The following is a 15,806-nucleotide window of genomic DNA, read 5'->3' on the forward strand; positions in this document are numbered from 1 at the left end:
ACAGCGTAGTAATAAATGAAGAATTTTCAGTTTAGCCATGGCTGATACATGTTAACCATTTTTCAGATTAGTACAGTGATGTCGTGATATATAAAATATTCATAACTGGATCCTGGTATCATTATATTTTATCTCTTCACCTAATTTTCGGATTTTTTAACTTTTTTAGTTCTTGCACAAATCTTTTTGAGACTCCACCATGATATCAGTGCTCAGTCTTGTCTGCTCTAGCATGATCAATGACCTAAATGTACAAGAAATGTTGATAAAATGGATATGGAAACGACTAGCTATGACTCAACTCAGCAGGCATGCCCATTTATGGGGTTACACAAGCTAGTGCTTAGCATACAATACATTCCACTATCTCTATTCTACAAGTAGCAGGGGCCCCAAATTTTGAGTTGCTTTAGAATTCTTCTTTTGGTACTTGCTTATCTCTACCGCCCATGTGATACTACTAAATATTTATATCCCACTTAGGCCCAGGCTCCAGGAATGAAAACTCGGACTGTAATCTTGCACAAGTAGATTTTATTTTCGGTACTTAAATAAAGGAATAACAACCACCTACAGCGTCAGTAAATAATCTTGTGCAACAATTGCAGGGTATGGATATCATTGGCTAACAACTGGGTAGTATTACATTACTGTTTCCTTAATAAAAAGTAAGAATACCGTTGAATCTTACATCTATATTCCAATCTCAGTTTGTTAATATACTCTTCAAGATTCCAATTCAACGATTATGGAACCTAAAATGTTATGACAACTTCGGAGGCTTAAGGGCTTTAATGTGAAGTGTGTGAAGAGGCATTTGCAGGCTACTGGGTATCCCCTAACTCCAAAATGACTTGGACTAGTTTTTTTTTTCGGTAAGTGGTTGTTCAGAAAAGAAATTCCTTAACTGGTTGTTCAGATGCTAAAAAATGATCACGTGGGCTTGCTGTTGCTACAGTTCAACTCGTTTAAGATTAGTTTCAATATTATTATGATTCAGTTGTCTTTAATAGTACAGTTGTAAAAGGAAAAAATATAATATATTATTAAAAAGCCTTTAATAATGCAGGAATCCTTGTGAGTTAATGAATATCTTGCCAAGATGGTGCAGGACAGGACAGGCCAGACCAAAACAAGAGGATGAAAAACAGTTTAAAAGACAGGATCGTTGTATTGTAAGACATTTCTTCTCAAGATCTAAGTTCTATAGCCTGTCGAGTCAATTCCAATATGCAAGGGAGGCCTCAAGTAGTGTTATTTGGAGATTCAATAGCAGAGCAGTCTTTCAGAACAGGTGGTTGGGGTGCATCTCTTGCTGACACTTACTCTCGCAAGGTTCTTCTTACATTTATTTAACCTTAATTTCTCTCCTTATTAAACAGACCCAATATTTATTTTCTAGTTTCTTCAACTGGGTTTTTATTTGTTTCTCATTTGTGTAGGCTGATGTGTTAGTTCGTGGCTATGATGGTTACAACACTAGATGGGCATTGATCTTGTTACATCACATCTTCCCTCTGGTAATTCATTATTCTTTGTTGTGAAATGCCAGATGGGTTTGGCTTGTTGTAGGCATTGGTTGTTTTAGTGGGCATTTTCTAAGCCAAGCAAAGCAAATTTTGCTCCTTGTTATTGTTATAGGACAATAAAAAACCTCCGGCGGTCACCACAATTTTCTTTGGAGCTAATGATGCGGCCCTTCTTGGGAGAATGAGAGAAACGCTGCATGTTCCTGTGGAAAAGTACAAGAACAATCTCATAAGAATTTTTCAGCATTTGAAGGTTCGAATTTTAAAATTGTCAAAATCTGTAGATATGCTTCAAACAGTCAATACTGAAACCAAGCATTGAAGCTAGAAGGGTGAATAGATATATATAAACAATTGGAGATTGAGAATAAAGAATAAGCATAACAAATAAATCAATATTAAATTGGGTTCAGATAAGAATCTTGGTCCCAGCCCATGAAGAAAGAGTAGAAAAAATTGTCCCATCCCATTGTCTTGCTTTCGTTGCCTATAAATTAACAAACTCACCAACCCTTTTGGCTATACAATAAAACAACTTCCTATTAACCCATCCACCCTTCCCCAACATGTTAGAAATTTGGCAAAGCCCAGATTTCAATAAACAGTGACAATGGTGAACATGTTTGAATCCAAAATTTCCTTTTTCGTGATTCAAAAGAATTATTTTTTGCCACATATTCTGTAACCCCAAATCTGGATTCCAAAAGAAAAAACCAATAATTTAAAAAGAAAGCCAAAAGCAAGAAGACATAGATGGAGTGGCTGTGGTGTTAATTATTGGATTCGAAGTTTTCTCCTATTCGGTGTAGTCCATTCAGATTCGACTAAGTTGAAAATATCACTCTCAATTAAACACAAAAGGGTGGAATCATTACTTAAACAAAACCCAAGTAAAGGAAGAAAAATTCAAAGTTTTAAAGTTTAAATTAGTGGTTGAGGGCATGTAATTGCTGTGGTTTTACCAGCACCAAACCAGGTCTCTTGTCATTTCAGGGCCTTGCCTCTTACAAATAAGCTAAAACATTACATGTGTTATTGCCTGTTGGGGTGCATTTATGTGCTTCAATTTATTCATTACTTTGAGGTCTCTAATTTATGTGCTTGTCGTTTACTAGATGCTGCATTTGTTTAGGATTGAACTTCTTGTCTATATTGCATTCTATATATGGCATCTTCTGACTGGTACAAAAGTGCCATCAGATCATGAATTTCTTTTATCTGGTGTAATTTTGCTCCCTATACACTTTATCTGGTTTTCAACAAGTATGAATTCAATTTCTAGGTATGTGTATCATTTTGTATAGTTATTCTATTTGCAGAAATGCTCCCCAATCGATGAGGAAGGACGTGTAGAATATGCACAGTATGATAGTTCTTCTCCTTATATGAACAGCTCAATAGCTCTTACAAAAACTGAAACATGAACACAAATGCACACAGTGTATGCACCCCACTATCCTTTAATTATAGATAAAGAGTGAGAGGCAGATTTCCATGATAGAAGACAGTGAGAGGCTGATGCCTTCGTAGAACATTATGGATGCAGACGCTTTTCATTTACTTGTTTTGGGTGCTATCAATAATATAATAAGATCTTAATATATTGTGTTTCTTGTTTGAGATCCAGGATTGATAGGGTTTCAAATATTGCCTCCAGATTCTCAACACATAAAAATCTCAAACCTGAATTTTCAACCGTAAAATTTGTTACTGTGACACATTATTACTTTGATATGTCTCTTATATGTAATAGGGTCTTGCAGATCCATAAATGGTGAGAAAGCTAGGACAGAGCCTGAAGGACAAACGAAATGGCAGGAGTTTATGCAAGACAGTGTGTTGAGCTGGCCAAGGAACTTGCTATCCCTGCCATTGATCTGTGGTCCAAGATGCAGGAAACCGAGGGCTGGCAGAAAAAGTTCCTCAGGTTTGTGATATTAAAAGCAAGGAGTATTTCCTTGTATTACCCAAGACTAGTCTAACTGGTCTGAATGAATTGAATGAAGTAGCTTGTCACCTTTGATCTTTCTAGAAAGGTGTCCTAAAATGATGAGACCTTGAATGGAAAATTTTCAACTAGGATTGCATTGGTGACAACCCAATAGTTCTTATTATTACGGGGAATCCATTGTGATTATAATTTTTATTTTTATTCTTTTTGACAACAGTGATGGGTTGCACCTGACGCCAGAAGGCAATGCGTTTGTTCACCAAGAAATTGTGAGAGTTTTCAAAGAAGCATGGTTTTCACCTGAACAAATGCCATATGATTTTCCTCAATACTCAGTCATTGATGGAAAACACCCTGAGAAAGCTTTCCAACTGCAATGCCCTACAGAATTCTAGTCAAGAAGGGCTTGGAATCTGCTCTCTCTTTTAATTTTTCTATTTGATGAAAGGATTTGGAGTACTTTTCCCTAATCATACTACTGTACCCATTTAAAAAAAAAATGAATTGGCCTTTTTTAATAAACAAAAAAAAGAAAAATGGGTTGCTTCTCTTGTTCTTGCACAATCACAGCTCTTCTAGTTAAATAACAGGAAATGCATAATTAAGGCTGACAGCAAATACCTACTGTTACTCTGACCTTTCTTCCTTTTTGAAAGTAGTCATTAATTAATATTAAAATTGGTTTTTAATTGTGTTTAATTCTCTAATACAAAATTAACATTAAATTTCTTCTTAATGTCCCTCTAAAGTTTGACATCAATGTGAAAGAGTGAAGTAAATTTAATCCTTTCAGTTATAATTTTCTTATTTTAATACATAGAACATTTATTTTTCGAGGTCCTAATATGAAAAAAGAAAAGAAATACAAGCCTAAACCTTAACAAATGCAAGCTTATAAATGGTCTTGGGCATAAAGAGTGAAATGAGAAGGGACTCTGGCCATGGAGCTTGAAACTGGTACAAACCTTAAACAAAATCATGCTCCATTTTTCTTCTCTCATGAAAATTACATTAAATCCTTCATAAAATCTGAGATTCTTTTCGATGAAGGATCTTCTTCCAAAGGTTACCTTCAAGATTTTCATCATCTTAGCCATCACTTTAATGCTAATGGGTGTTCCTCAAATCCTATGTTTGGAGTCCACATTCCATGTTTCGACTCTTTGGATGTCTCTGCACATGCTTACTCATCGTTAAACTTCGATTTTCATGAGTATAAATTTCAAAGTGGAGGATACTTGGAGAATCATCACCAAATTATGAATCCCCTGGTTGATATTACAGGATCCAATCAGAGCCACATGCCATTAAGTTTCATAGAGCCTGTGAATTTTGTAGTATCAGATGAAGTCTCATCTGTAAGTGCTGATAATATTAGTAGTTACCATAAGAAAGCTGGCATGAATAAGAAGAACAGGCCATATCTTTCGACAAGGACAGGGAAAGTTGGGAAGAAGTACAATGTAGTGAAGGGGCAATGGACAATTGATGAAGATAGGTAAAGAGTTTCAGTTTCATAAAATTTATGCATGTTTGGCTTGAATCTTAATTTCTTCTAATTTTTTTCTATGACTGTGTATTGATGCATGTTCGTAGGCTCTTAATTCGACTGGTTGAACAACATGGCATGAAAAAATGGTCTCATATAGCACAGATGTTGCCTGGGAGAATCGGGAAGCAGTGTAGAGAGAGATGGCATAACCATCTGCGGCCTGATATCAAGGTTTGCATTATGTTTCTTTCTTCCTTTTGAAAACAGTGAAAACCCGGAATAACATCCATTGATATTCTAACATATGCATGCAGAAGGATAGTTGGAGCGAAGAAGAGGACAAGGCACTGATAGAGGCACATGCAGAGATAGGCAACAAATGGGCAGAGATCGCAAAGAGATTGCCTGGAAGAACAGAAAACTCGATCAAAAACCATTGGAATGCAACAAAGAGAAGGCAGTTCTCTAAGAGAAAATGTCGTTCCAAAAACCAGAGAGCCTCAGTCCTGCAAGACTATATTAAGACCTTGAATTTAACTTCAACCGCCACCAAACATCGGACAAAAACTTCCTTCAAGTTTAATAACAAAACCAAAATATTATCAAACCAGGCACCTGTTGATAATGACGAGGTCTCCCCGTGCGATCACTTGGTCCTTGATTTTGATTTTAGTGAAGTCCCGGATTTTGATTTTGATGATGATAAGTTATTCGAAGATGACTGTAGCCTTGATTCTCTTATTGAGCAGATGCCTTGCGGTTCTGCTGTTGGTGATGATGATAAGAAAAGCTTTGAAATGGAGTTGTCACCACTAGATGAGAAATCTCAAGTGGGGGACATGGATTTGGTGGAGATGATTTGTCAAGCTAATAATATGTAAACCCTGCCAAACCAGCGCACATTTAACAGGTATCGTTGATCATAAAAAAGGCCGAAAATAGGTGATTTGAAACATTTTAGTTTCTTTTAAGTGCCCAAAGTAGATAAAAACAATAATCACTGTAATAAAAGTGAAGGGCTATGAAAATTGTTTGCAACGTTTTGTTATGAAAAAATAGTTATACTTTCGTATTTTTATGTGCTCAACCCCTAAGATATCTGAACATATACCTTGCTGGGAAAGTCCAAAAGTGTTTCGAAGCTTCACAAAAGGCTCAGTAAATCTGAAACTTGATTGCCAACTTTGACAAAAATCAATAAAATTATGTATACTCAATTTGAAAATACAAATAAATATATATTTATATATGTCACTAAATGATTGAATAATTTTAAATTAAAGATAAAATAATACTCAATCATATAATGATATATCACAGACATACAAAAATGTATACATATAATATTGTTTTACTAAAATTGGTAGGAGACTAGTCTAATTATGTCCATAAACTAGATCTTAACAAAATACACATTGCAAAGCATAATAGGGTAAAAAATAAATCCATGGATCCAAGGGACCCGACTCTATTGCCCTGCAACACATTGCATTAACGTCCACACCTTCTCGCCTCATGCGGAAATAATGTAATATATAAAGACGAACCAATTTGCATTTTTTACATCCACAGCATTAACCAATGGAATCCCGATGAAGCTAAAACTGGAAAGATTAACATACAAAAGTTTTCAGAGCAGTCTTCATTTTTTCCCCATGTAACTACAAACATATATCAACCAAATGAAGAAAGGGGGAAAAAAGGAAGATTGCAAACCAAAATGGTTAATTAAGTTCCTGCCCCCAACTACAAACATATTTTTAAATGAATGGTAGGTAAATTTCATCAGCTAACCAACCAATTTCACTATCAAATTTTCCCCTCGCAAAATTTCAAGCAGTCTTTGGCTTTTCTTTAATACGCTTCACCCTTGAATACAAGAAAACTCCAGCAAGAGCTACTCCAGTGCCTGAATCAAATTTATGAAAATTAATTTTCGTAACTTGAAAGAAAATGTATATTAGAATTGACATGGCCCAGGGGAAACTAAAAGTAGAATTCAAATATGACTAATTTACCAAGAGCATTGATTGGTAAAACAGGAGTTTTGAAGACAATAACAGAGCTGACAATGACCACCACCCGTTTCACACAATTGCCAACAGAATGGGTAACAGGGGATACCCTCTGTAATATCATATATGAAACCTGCACAGTTCAATCAGATTTTTAAGAAAACAACTTGGTGTATCTGTTAAAATGTGCAATTGAAAAAACCTGCCATCCCTTAACACAGCTTTGTTTCTCATTGATGCACAAATTCATATGCAGCAGGTTCAATTTGAAAGGATACTTCAACTTTCATTTAATACAAAGCTATAGTTAAGAACTTACATATTTTGATACTTAAAAACTAAATATTGACATCTAAGGTATCCTCAATCAATGCCCACACAATCAAAAAATTAAAATGAGCAGTCCAAACCAACATTATATGCAGAACACATAACAAGGTATCTATATAGAATGTCTTCAACAGCCTATAGTTTATACCAATATAATCCAAAATACATGGGTATTTTCTATAAAATCCCGCAAATATAATAACTAAAATAAAAAATCAAACTTTTCTCAGCCATAAACTTGAATTCAATCCATCTTGAGGGAAGCAACTGAATCCCCATAAGAAGCATTTTTTCTCAACTCTATGTCGATTGTTTAATGCCAAATTACCTAATAACTAAATAAAATACTAATAACAGAATGTTACTGTGAAACTCAAAATGGAATACAAGAATATAATGACTTCAGGGAAGGCACAAAACTGAAAAAAGAAAATAAGAAAATGATGCACAAAACTGGAAAAAAAAAATGATCACCTGCTGATAAGCATGGAAACAGAGTGCAGCAAGAAGAGACTTTGTGGCTATAAGTTTAACATCCAATCCCTGTCAAACAAGATTACACATATAGTAAACAAATACCAACTTAGATAGACCAGATTTCTAGTAAAACAAGAATTCTTGTATAACAAGAATTCTTGTATCAATAGTAAGTTTTGTTACAAGGTGGAAACTTACAGCTGATTGTAGGTATGTAGGGGTAAACTTGACACCTTCCATGAACAGAGCCACAGGAGCTAACAGGAGGAAAGACATGATTGTTATTACTGAGAAAAGAGTGATGTTGTCCAAAGAATCCTGTAAAAAAAGATCCAGACATTAAGGGACACTCCAAACAAAAAGAATTATACAAAGGCGCATTCACACTTGTAACTCGATTCTCAAACTGGTTTGAAAAAATTCCAAAGTAATGCTGCATTGCCTCCAAAACCATGCCAAGGAAAGCTATAAATCTGAACAATGCACGTTACCTCTTTCTTAACCATGACCTTTTTGCTAAGAACATTACGAGATTGGTTTGCCAAATTGGAAGCCATTGCACTCCAAAAACCAGCCCTTTCATGCAAAAAGAAAAAGAAATGTCATATATCCTTGTTGAGAACATTGATTATTATACCAAGATCAGGAATGGAATCATGGTTATAAAATATACAAATAGTGCAAGGACGTCCTCTGACTTTTTTTTTTGGCATCAATATTTATAATTTATATGAATATGTAGCATATTTTCTTACCAATTAAAAGAGATCTCTGTGACTGATGCAAGGGCCACTCCACCAACAATCGGCACAAGAGAAGAAACCACCCAGAGAGTAGGCAACTGCATCAGCATTATGACAAGAGCTAGAGTCAGCAGTGAACAATCAGATATAAGAAAATGTGGATTCATCTTCCCATCATGCATCCACAAAATTAACAACTGCGGCATTTCAGTTTCATGAGGCAAAAGCAAAAATGAGCAACTCAAAGTGAAACAGATCCATATCAACTTGATGCCCACTGATCATATCCAGGTGATTTAGATAAATAGCAATAGAGCAAAATTCGGGTAAAAAGGTGATATATACCTCCCCTAGAAACATAGCAGAAAGGACAACAGAGAAAAATGGCTCCATAGCTTTAATTGTGTGAGTGAACGAAACAGCCACTTTCCCAAGACTCATGTTGGTAAAAACGTTGCCCAATGTGTGCACCACTGCAAGCGGCAAAATTGCAGCAAGCTGCAAAGAGAACATAGCCCACAATCAACATCAATCCCGAAATTTAATATTTTCTAAATAATAAAAATGAAAACAATGGAGTAAAACACATGAAAACAGACCTGGGCGCCGCTAACTTTCGGCCTTTTATAGAGGTTCAAAGTCCACATAAGCAATACCAAAACAGTCCCAACAGCAAATTGAATCACTGTTACGGTTACTGGGAAGTGGTAGACCTTCAAAACCTGTGAAAATTAACAATAAGTAATTATTCGCATCAGAGATGCAATGAACGAATAGGTATCCCAAATTCCTAATTTCTTAATCTCAATATTATCAAATAAAAAAAATAAAAAATCAAACAAAAAATTAGAAAAGGAACCTGCTTGTTGTAGATATTGAAGTAGATATTAAACAGGTACCACAAACCAAACAACAGTCCAAGCTCCAAGATCTTCAACAAGCTATTCGACTTCTCTTCCTCACCACCAGCACTCTCAGGGACAGCCGTAGCATTGACTTCAAAACGACTAGTAGTTTCCAGATCGCGAGCGGCAACGGATGTCCATGGCCTGAACATAGAAGTATTGGAGGAAGACAAGGACCACGATCGACGCAGAGGAAGCGAGGGCGACGACGAAACGACATTGATAGAACAGGAGAGCTCTTGTCGTTTGGAAGAGCAGAGGACTGGCTCAAATCTAGGACTCCGCAAAACGCTCTTCCGCGGCCTGAGGAGCGGGACCGCGGGCGAAAGCGCTGTAAAGGCGGCAGCGCTTTGCATTTTCGAGATCTGAAAATTCAAAGCGCGAACGAACCGGCCAAATAAGAGAAAAGAGAAATGGGGAAGAGATTGTGTGCGTGATACCAGAGAGCGGACGCGTTGGAAAGTCCGCCCGCCAGTAAGGTTGGTGTAACAGCAACTGTTACTTTGAACCGTACCTGTAATGACAAAACTTTTATATCTAAAGTATCGGAGATGCTTTTTTCGCTGCATCTGTCGGGAAAATACGGATTTTAAGATGGCTTTTGACCCAGTAAATCACATGTTCCCACCCAATGTTGGCCTAAAAACTTTTACACCCACTTTTCTATCCACTACTTTTTAATAGAATTTTTTTTTTTTTAAAATGAAATTTAGTAAGAACAATATTTGAGATATTATAGGCATTTAATTACCAAAAAGAAAAAAAATATTATAGGCATTTACAAAAAATTTGGCTAATTAATAACATTAACAGGTGGGCTAAACTTGTGGACCAAAAAGTAAATTAATCTTGAATTATTTATTTTATGTAATTTAATAAGAAGATCTCAGGGTAAGTATATAGGGAAAGGATAATTTCTCATTAAGTTTTAATTTAAATTCAAAATTATATCTATAGTAAATAAAAAATTTAAATACTTACTTATAAACTAATTACCGTCTAAATTTTCAGTTAGAAATAGAAGTAAAATCATCATTTTATCTATAAACCCTAAAATATAAAAAATTTATATCATTTCTCTCTCTTAATTTAGAAAACTCATATTTACCCCCATGATTAAACTTTGAAATTTTCATTTTTTCTCCTTTTCATGTTTCATCTCGATGGCTTAGAAAAGAAGCAAAGGTTTTCTTTGACGAAAGATGACTCTTCATCGTCTGAATTGAAAGACTTGATGAAAGATGACGCATTCTCTAAACACGATGACAAAGAACAACGCTTCGTCGTTGCATATGGACGACTATCTTTCATAGTAGGATCTGAAAGATGAGTGAAAAACATTGGTTATCGATTGAAATAATGGTGGTCAGAGAAGGAAACAAATTTTAAGAGTGAAATTTAAACTTTTCAAAAAATCTGAGGAGAAAATGATATAAATTTTAAAGTTTTAAAGTTTATAGATAAAATAACAATTTTACTCACGTTTTAAACTAAAAATTTAGATAATAGTTAATTTATGAGTGAGTATTCAAATTTTTTATCTATTATAGATATGATTTATAATTTTGCTAAAATTTGGGCGGAAAATAGTCCCTTTCCCGTAAGTATATTGAGCAATGAAAGGAGGGAATGGTCAAGAGTGTATTGAGACGTGATTACGGTAAGAATACTGTGTCATTGTGAGAGGTATTTATTATTTAATTAGGGAAAAGGGTAATATAATTGGAATGGGCCAATGGGAGGTGGTGGGCTGGTGAGATGTGACGAGAGGAGAAATTCAGACGAAATCGGAATAGGGGAAAGTGAAATGAATTAGGTCAAGTGGAGTGTGGGGTTTGACACTTCGGTGGGTGGGATTCTAAATTATAATGCTAGTACTAAATCTATGGTACTTTTTTAAGTCTTATTTTGAGAACTCAATCCTGATTTTACTTCCGATTAAGAAACCATTGGAATATAAAATAAAATATTAAGATCTGGATCAAAACTAAATCACTGCTTTCCATGCAAAGATCAGAGAAATCCAGTTCTACCCCTTGGATTCCTCAACTACAACTTTTACCTAAAATTTACCTGGTTAACTGAAAAATATATTGACACGGTAATAAAAATGTAAATTATCTTATTATCACTAACTATTTCATTTAAATAAAATTATTATATTAATCTAAAAAGGGTTAACTAATGATCTGGTCAGATTTGATCAGATGTTGTTTTATGATTTGATTCTAATTTTTTTTTTTGTAGTCCAATGTTTGGAATCGCACCCATCTTGGTCAATTTAGATCACACTTTGACCTCTCTAATAGCAATTTCGGTTGGGTTTAAATCAAAATGTGTAATTCTAATAAAATCGCATTTTCCTTGAAACAGTCAAGCAACTCTTGCGACCAACTGTTTTTTTTTTTTTAAATAACAGAATGAGAATCTATAGTTTTTTGTTTCAATGGGTGGGAATTGTGGTTTTCTCAAACCAATTTTTAATTATTTTTTCAATACTTTTAGAAGGAAATGTTTAGTTTGCCAAAAACTGCATTTAACCAAAAGGAATAATAATTGATAGTTATTGTGCATTGATCAAATGTTGTCATTGTTTTATCAGACAATGTTGGTAAGGCAGTTGAAATAAAAGAGGTTGGGACTTGGGATTCATTCATTCATTCTTTCTTTGTTTTTAAGTGACCAACTCCAGGTGATGGCTGCATCTCATCTCATCTCATCTCATGCAGATATAATTAATAGAGATATTCTTTAATCAAAATCTCCATGCACACTTAACATTTAATGGTCATATTAACAATATAATTTAAACAAATCTCTTCCCCTTGTGGGGCAATCACAACATTGGCAAGTGCTTAGACACATATACTCTCAAGTCTCAACACATGTATACTTGAACACTTGCAGTCTTCATTGCCTTGCAAATGGGACAAATCTCAATAAACCCTTCACAATCTTTACATAAACATAAGTGCCTACATGGCAAGAGCAAGATCGACACTTCCCGTACCTTACAAGCTCTGCAACTTGTCTGCTTCATTGTGGGGCTCGAATTTCCTGAACCATCGACAATATGGTTCACATTAGTGTGAGAGGCTGCATCATCCACTTCGCTATCCCCACAACCTTCTTTGCTATGCATAGCACCTTGTGCCATTGCCTGCTTCAGATTGTTCTTCAGCATATTAATCACAGACTCGTTATACTTTGCTCTGTACTGCCATGATTGAACTTCCATACTAGCTTGCTTTATTCTATCCACTAGCTCCTTGTTCTTGTTGTTCATGTTCTCAATTTCAAGCTCCTTTTCATGTAAATTTCTTGCAACTCCTCTTTCTATGGCACTGAGAAATGAATATGTGTGTCTCTGCTTTAGTTCTGTTACACCCTTCACAATATTCTCTTCCTGCATGAAACACACTGATTAAAAAAATTTTGCAGTAAATTTTAGAGATCAAACAACAGCATCAACTCTAACCAAGAGCAATTGTTACTGATTACACATTAATCAGGTTAAGATAAGCAAAGGTGCCATAGTAAATTTTATCATATTTGACAAATTTTTAAAATGTCTCATTCCCATGCTTTGCCATAATACTGCATTCATTTCATTGTAGAAAACAAGGCAGATATCATCTCTTTTCATATCATTTTACTATATCTAGTACACTATCTTACTAACTTGTACTTTCTTCCATTTCGAGACAATATGAGAGTTGACGAAAGTATTACATACGATAATGGTGAAATCAAAAGACAACAATAAAGCTTATGGCAACATGTCAAATAAGAGGACTAAGAGTGTATTAGAGATTGTCCTTGGCATTTATCTTCCCTAAAAGGTGGTTCTCCTCAAAATAAATCAAAATTAATCATGATATATGCTGGTCAGTAAACATAACGTAAAAGTTCCATTATCAAATGTAAATGTTTATTCTCTTTAGTCAAATATGAGCATCAAAATTATCTTACAAGCTTTAGATATTCGAAAGATGTTGGTAGAGTGACAGAAACCTGGATTGCTACCAGTAGATATAATAAATGGAATCTGATTCTCACCTGAAGTCTAATGTAATGATCCAATTCTGCCTTTTGACGGTCAATCTCAGCCTTAAGATTACCCCCAAGAGATAATACAGGGATGGCACAAGTCACATTTTCACAAGCAGAAGAAACAGAAGAATTATGTTCATCTTCCTCGCATGAAAGTTTTAGACCAGTTGAGATAGGGTTTGGATTCAGAACACAACCAGGCTGACCAGATTCATCTCGATGCAAGTTATCTTTCAAAGATACACGTCGCTTTTGCTGTCTGGAAATAGATTCCACCTCTCTGCTTCTTTTCAACTGCTGGTCCACAGTAGTCACACGCTCATTTCCCACGTAGTTTAAGGGACCAACACTACACCCAACTGTAACAGTCACAAATTGCAACTTCATTTACAGTGGAATACTAAAGAGAAGGACCAAACATATATTGTAATTAACAAAGTCAAAGCACCCATATTCAAGGCCAGCATTGTAACAATTGCAGCTGGAAACCAACACAAAGTAACTCAGATTGCAATCATTGCAAGAATAAGCAGAAGCATTAGAGGATTAATACTCCATGGAAAGGGAAAAATTAATGAAAGTAGAGTCAAGCAGAAAATAAATGTTTCCTCTGTACATGCCAATTTCCTAATTAATCATATGATAGCAGAAGGTATTAAAAATTCTGTTAATTCATGAATTGCTGCATTTTATTTATCTTCTTCAGGTCCTGCTGATAGAGATGCACCGAACGTGCTATGAAAATGTCGCACCCATTACTCCTATTGAGACACCACGATGATTAAGAAGAAAGTATTCATTAACATGACATCAAATTTTTAAACTTGTTCAATGTCCCCCACTCAACACCCATTACAAGATACAGGATTCACAAAATTGACCATTGGATTTCATACTGCAGTAATATCCTCATTGCACTCTCCAATTAAAATTTATCAAAGATCTGAAACTAGATGATCAAAATTGTATTCAAACTTCTAAGTTCATTATGTACAAAAATTTGAGTCTATGGGTTGGGCAGCTACAGATATCAGGATAAACAAAAGCAAAAACTTCATATCTGGTTTAGAACTACGAATATCCAATTAATAAATTCATTTCTAAAGAATGCATTATAAGCTATACAAAGATTGATGAAAAGATCATAGTTTTGAGCCATGAATGGTAGTGAAAACTCACCTTCTCCAAATAACTGAAGCTGAGGCAATGCATTAGCATTATACTGGAACCGGTTCTCCCCATGCCCAACAAAAACAGGAAGCATCGGATTGTTACTATCGCCTCCAAACATATTCCTAACGGTACCCAACACCCAAAAAAAAAAAAAATCATCATTCAATTTTCATCCTCTCATATAATATCATTAATCAATGGATCTTAGAGTGACTGAATACCTGGTATTGACGGATATTAGAGGGTAGACCGATCTAAAAAGCCACACAAAAAATGAAAAAGAAGAAATGGCTAAGCAGAAAGACAAGGAAACACCATGGGGTATTATTATCAATGAAGCAAAGGCATCGGTTTTATTGTTGCTGAGAGGGGTGGTATTGATAATGGTGCTGTAAAGGGAAAAGGGCTTCGAGTGGTTAAGAAGAGAGGCCATGATTCCATTTGTACCATCACTTGTTGTTGGTGTAGTTGTTGATTTTATTGTTGTTGTTCTCTTGCTTTCACCACCCCAGCTTCTGTTTCTTTTTCTTTGCCACCACACCAGTAATTAATTTATTTTTGTTGGTTTACTCATAATCTTGACCTTGCCTGGTTTAAGTTATGGAGTTTGATTGATTGAATTGGTCAGACTGGTTAAAATTAAATCAAATCTGTCAAAGGGGATTAAATATAGATGAGTAAAATTTGATGATGGGTTTTAAACAGAATGATCGGATGGGAAAGAAAGAAAGAATTTGATGTTTACTTTTTTTGTTTTGAAGAATTTTTAAAAGAGATTGGATTTGGTTTATTGGATGCCATTGCCATTGTCTTGTATTGCAATATAGATAATAATAGTTCTCTTTCTTTTTCTTTTCTTATATTGGAAGTTGATCAAAGCATCTTTTTTCTTGTTGTTAAATATCAGTAAATAGATAATTAATCAAATTATAATATATGATAATTATAATGGTAGAGCTAAAATCTTGATCCCAAATGTAACAATAAATAGTTCAAAGTTGAACCAATTTAGATTGAAAAGTTAGTGTGAGTTAGAAATGTTTGTTGTTTGTTTGGTTAGGAAAGAGGGGAAGTTGGTAATGGGTTACTAAAGCTCCAACCAACAGGAGGGTTTCCAAATACTCTTGAATTAAATGGA

At 34.9% G+C, this 15,806-nt stretch overlaps 3 protein-coding genes and 1 pseudogene across 3 annotated transcripts; 2 read left to right on the forward strand and 2 right to left on the reverse strand.

Moving 5' to 3' along the window:
* Nucleotides 1-1,056: 1,056 nt before the first annotated feature.
* LOC123210050 lies at nucleotides 1,057-4,029 on the forward strand (annotated as a pseudogene).
* A 392-nt stretch (nucleotides 4,030-4,421) lies between these two features.
* LOC123210757 (transcription factor MYB98-like) lies at nucleotides 4,422-5,853 on the forward strand. Its single transcript, XM_044629226.1, has 3 exons — nucleotides 4,422-4,978; nucleotides 5,077-5,203; nucleotides 5,287-5,853. The coding sequence occupies exons 1-3, from the start codon at nucleotides 4,422-4,424 to the stop codon at nucleotides 5,851-5,853; spliced, it is 1,251 nt and encodes a 416-aa protein (XP_044485161.1).
* Nucleotides 5,854-6,488: 635 nt separating this feature from the next.
* On the reverse strand, nucleotides 6,489-9,991 carry LOC123210051 (triose phosphate/phosphate translocator, non-green plastid, chloroplastic-like). Its single transcript, XM_044628212.1, has 9 exons — nucleotides 9,397-9,991; nucleotides 9,137-9,259; nucleotides 8,883-9,035; nucleotides 8,550-8,635; nucleotides 8,286-8,370; nucleotides 7,993-8,112; nucleotides 7,792-7,860; nucleotides 6,991-7,120; nucleotides 6,489-6,881 (listed from the first exon to the last, which is right to left on the reverse strand). Exons 1-9 carry the CDS (start codon nucleotides 9,796-9,798, stop codon nucleotides 6,805-6,807), a joined length of 1,245 nt encoding a protein of 414 aa, XP_044484147.1. The 5' UTR covers nucleotides 9,799-9,991; the 3' UTR covers nucleotides 6,489-6,804.
* Nucleotides 9,992-12,174: 2,183 nt separating this feature from the next.
* Nucleotides 12,175-15,380, reverse strand: LOC123210402 (E3 ubiquitin-protein ligase BOI-like). Its single transcript, XM_044628736.1, has 4 exons — nucleotides 14,890-15,380; nucleotides 14,675-14,790; nucleotides 13,502-13,854; nucleotides 12,175-12,848 (listed from the first exon to the last, which is right to left on the reverse strand). The coding sequence occupies exons 1-4, from the start codon at nucleotides 15,099-15,101 to the stop codon at nucleotides 12,321-12,323; spliced, it is 1,209 nt and encodes a 402-aa protein (XP_044484671.1). The 5' UTR covers nucleotides 15,102-15,380; the 3' UTR covers nucleotides 12,175-12,320.
* Nucleotides 15,381-15,806: the final 426 nt, after the last annotated feature.

Source organism: Mangifera indica, chromosome 3 (assembly GCF_011075055.1).
Source record: "Mangifera indica cultivar Alphonso chromosome 3, CATAS_Mindica_2.1, whole genome shotgun sequence".
NCBI lineage: Eukaryota > Viridiplantae > Streptophyta > Magnoliopsida > Sapindales > Anacardiaceae > Mangifera > Mangifera indica.

Coding starts and splice junctions, on each gene's coding strand:
- LOC123210051 (XM_044628212.1), bottom strand. CDS start 9,798: ATGCAAAGCGCTGCCGCCTTTACAGCGCTTTCGCCCGCGGTCCCGCTC. Junction 9,260..9,396: donor TCAATATCTACAACAAGCAG/GTTCCTTTTCTA, acceptor TAATTTTCACAG/GTTTTGAAGGTCTACCACTT. Junction 6,882..6,990: donor TTTACCAATCAATGCTCTTG/GTAAATTAGTCA, acceptor AATTTGATTCAG/GCACTGGAGTAGCTCTTGCT.
- LOC123210402 (XM_044628736.1), bottom strand. CDS start 15,101: ATGGCCTCTCTTCTTAACCACTCGAAGCCCTTTTCCCTTTACAGCACC. Junction 14,791..14,889: donor CTAATATCCGTCAATACCAG/GTATTCAGTCAC, acceptor GGGTACCGTTAG/GAATATGTTTGGAGGCGATA. Junction 13,855..14,674: donor GCTTCAGTTATTTGGAGAAG/GTGAGTTTTCAC, acceptor TGACTGTTACAG/TTGGGTGTAGTGTTGGTCCC.
- LOC123210757 (XM_044629226.1), top strand. CDS start 4,422: ATGGAGCTTGAAACTGGTACAAACCTTAAACAAAATCATGCTCCATTT. Junction 4,979..5,076: donor TGGACAATTGATGAAGATAG/GTAAAGAGTTTC, acceptor GCATGTTCGTAG/GCTCTTAATTCGACTGGTTG. Junction 5,204..5,286: donor ATCTGCGGCCTGATATCAAG/GTTTGCATTATG, acceptor ATATGCATGCAG/AAGGATAGTTGGAGCGAAGA.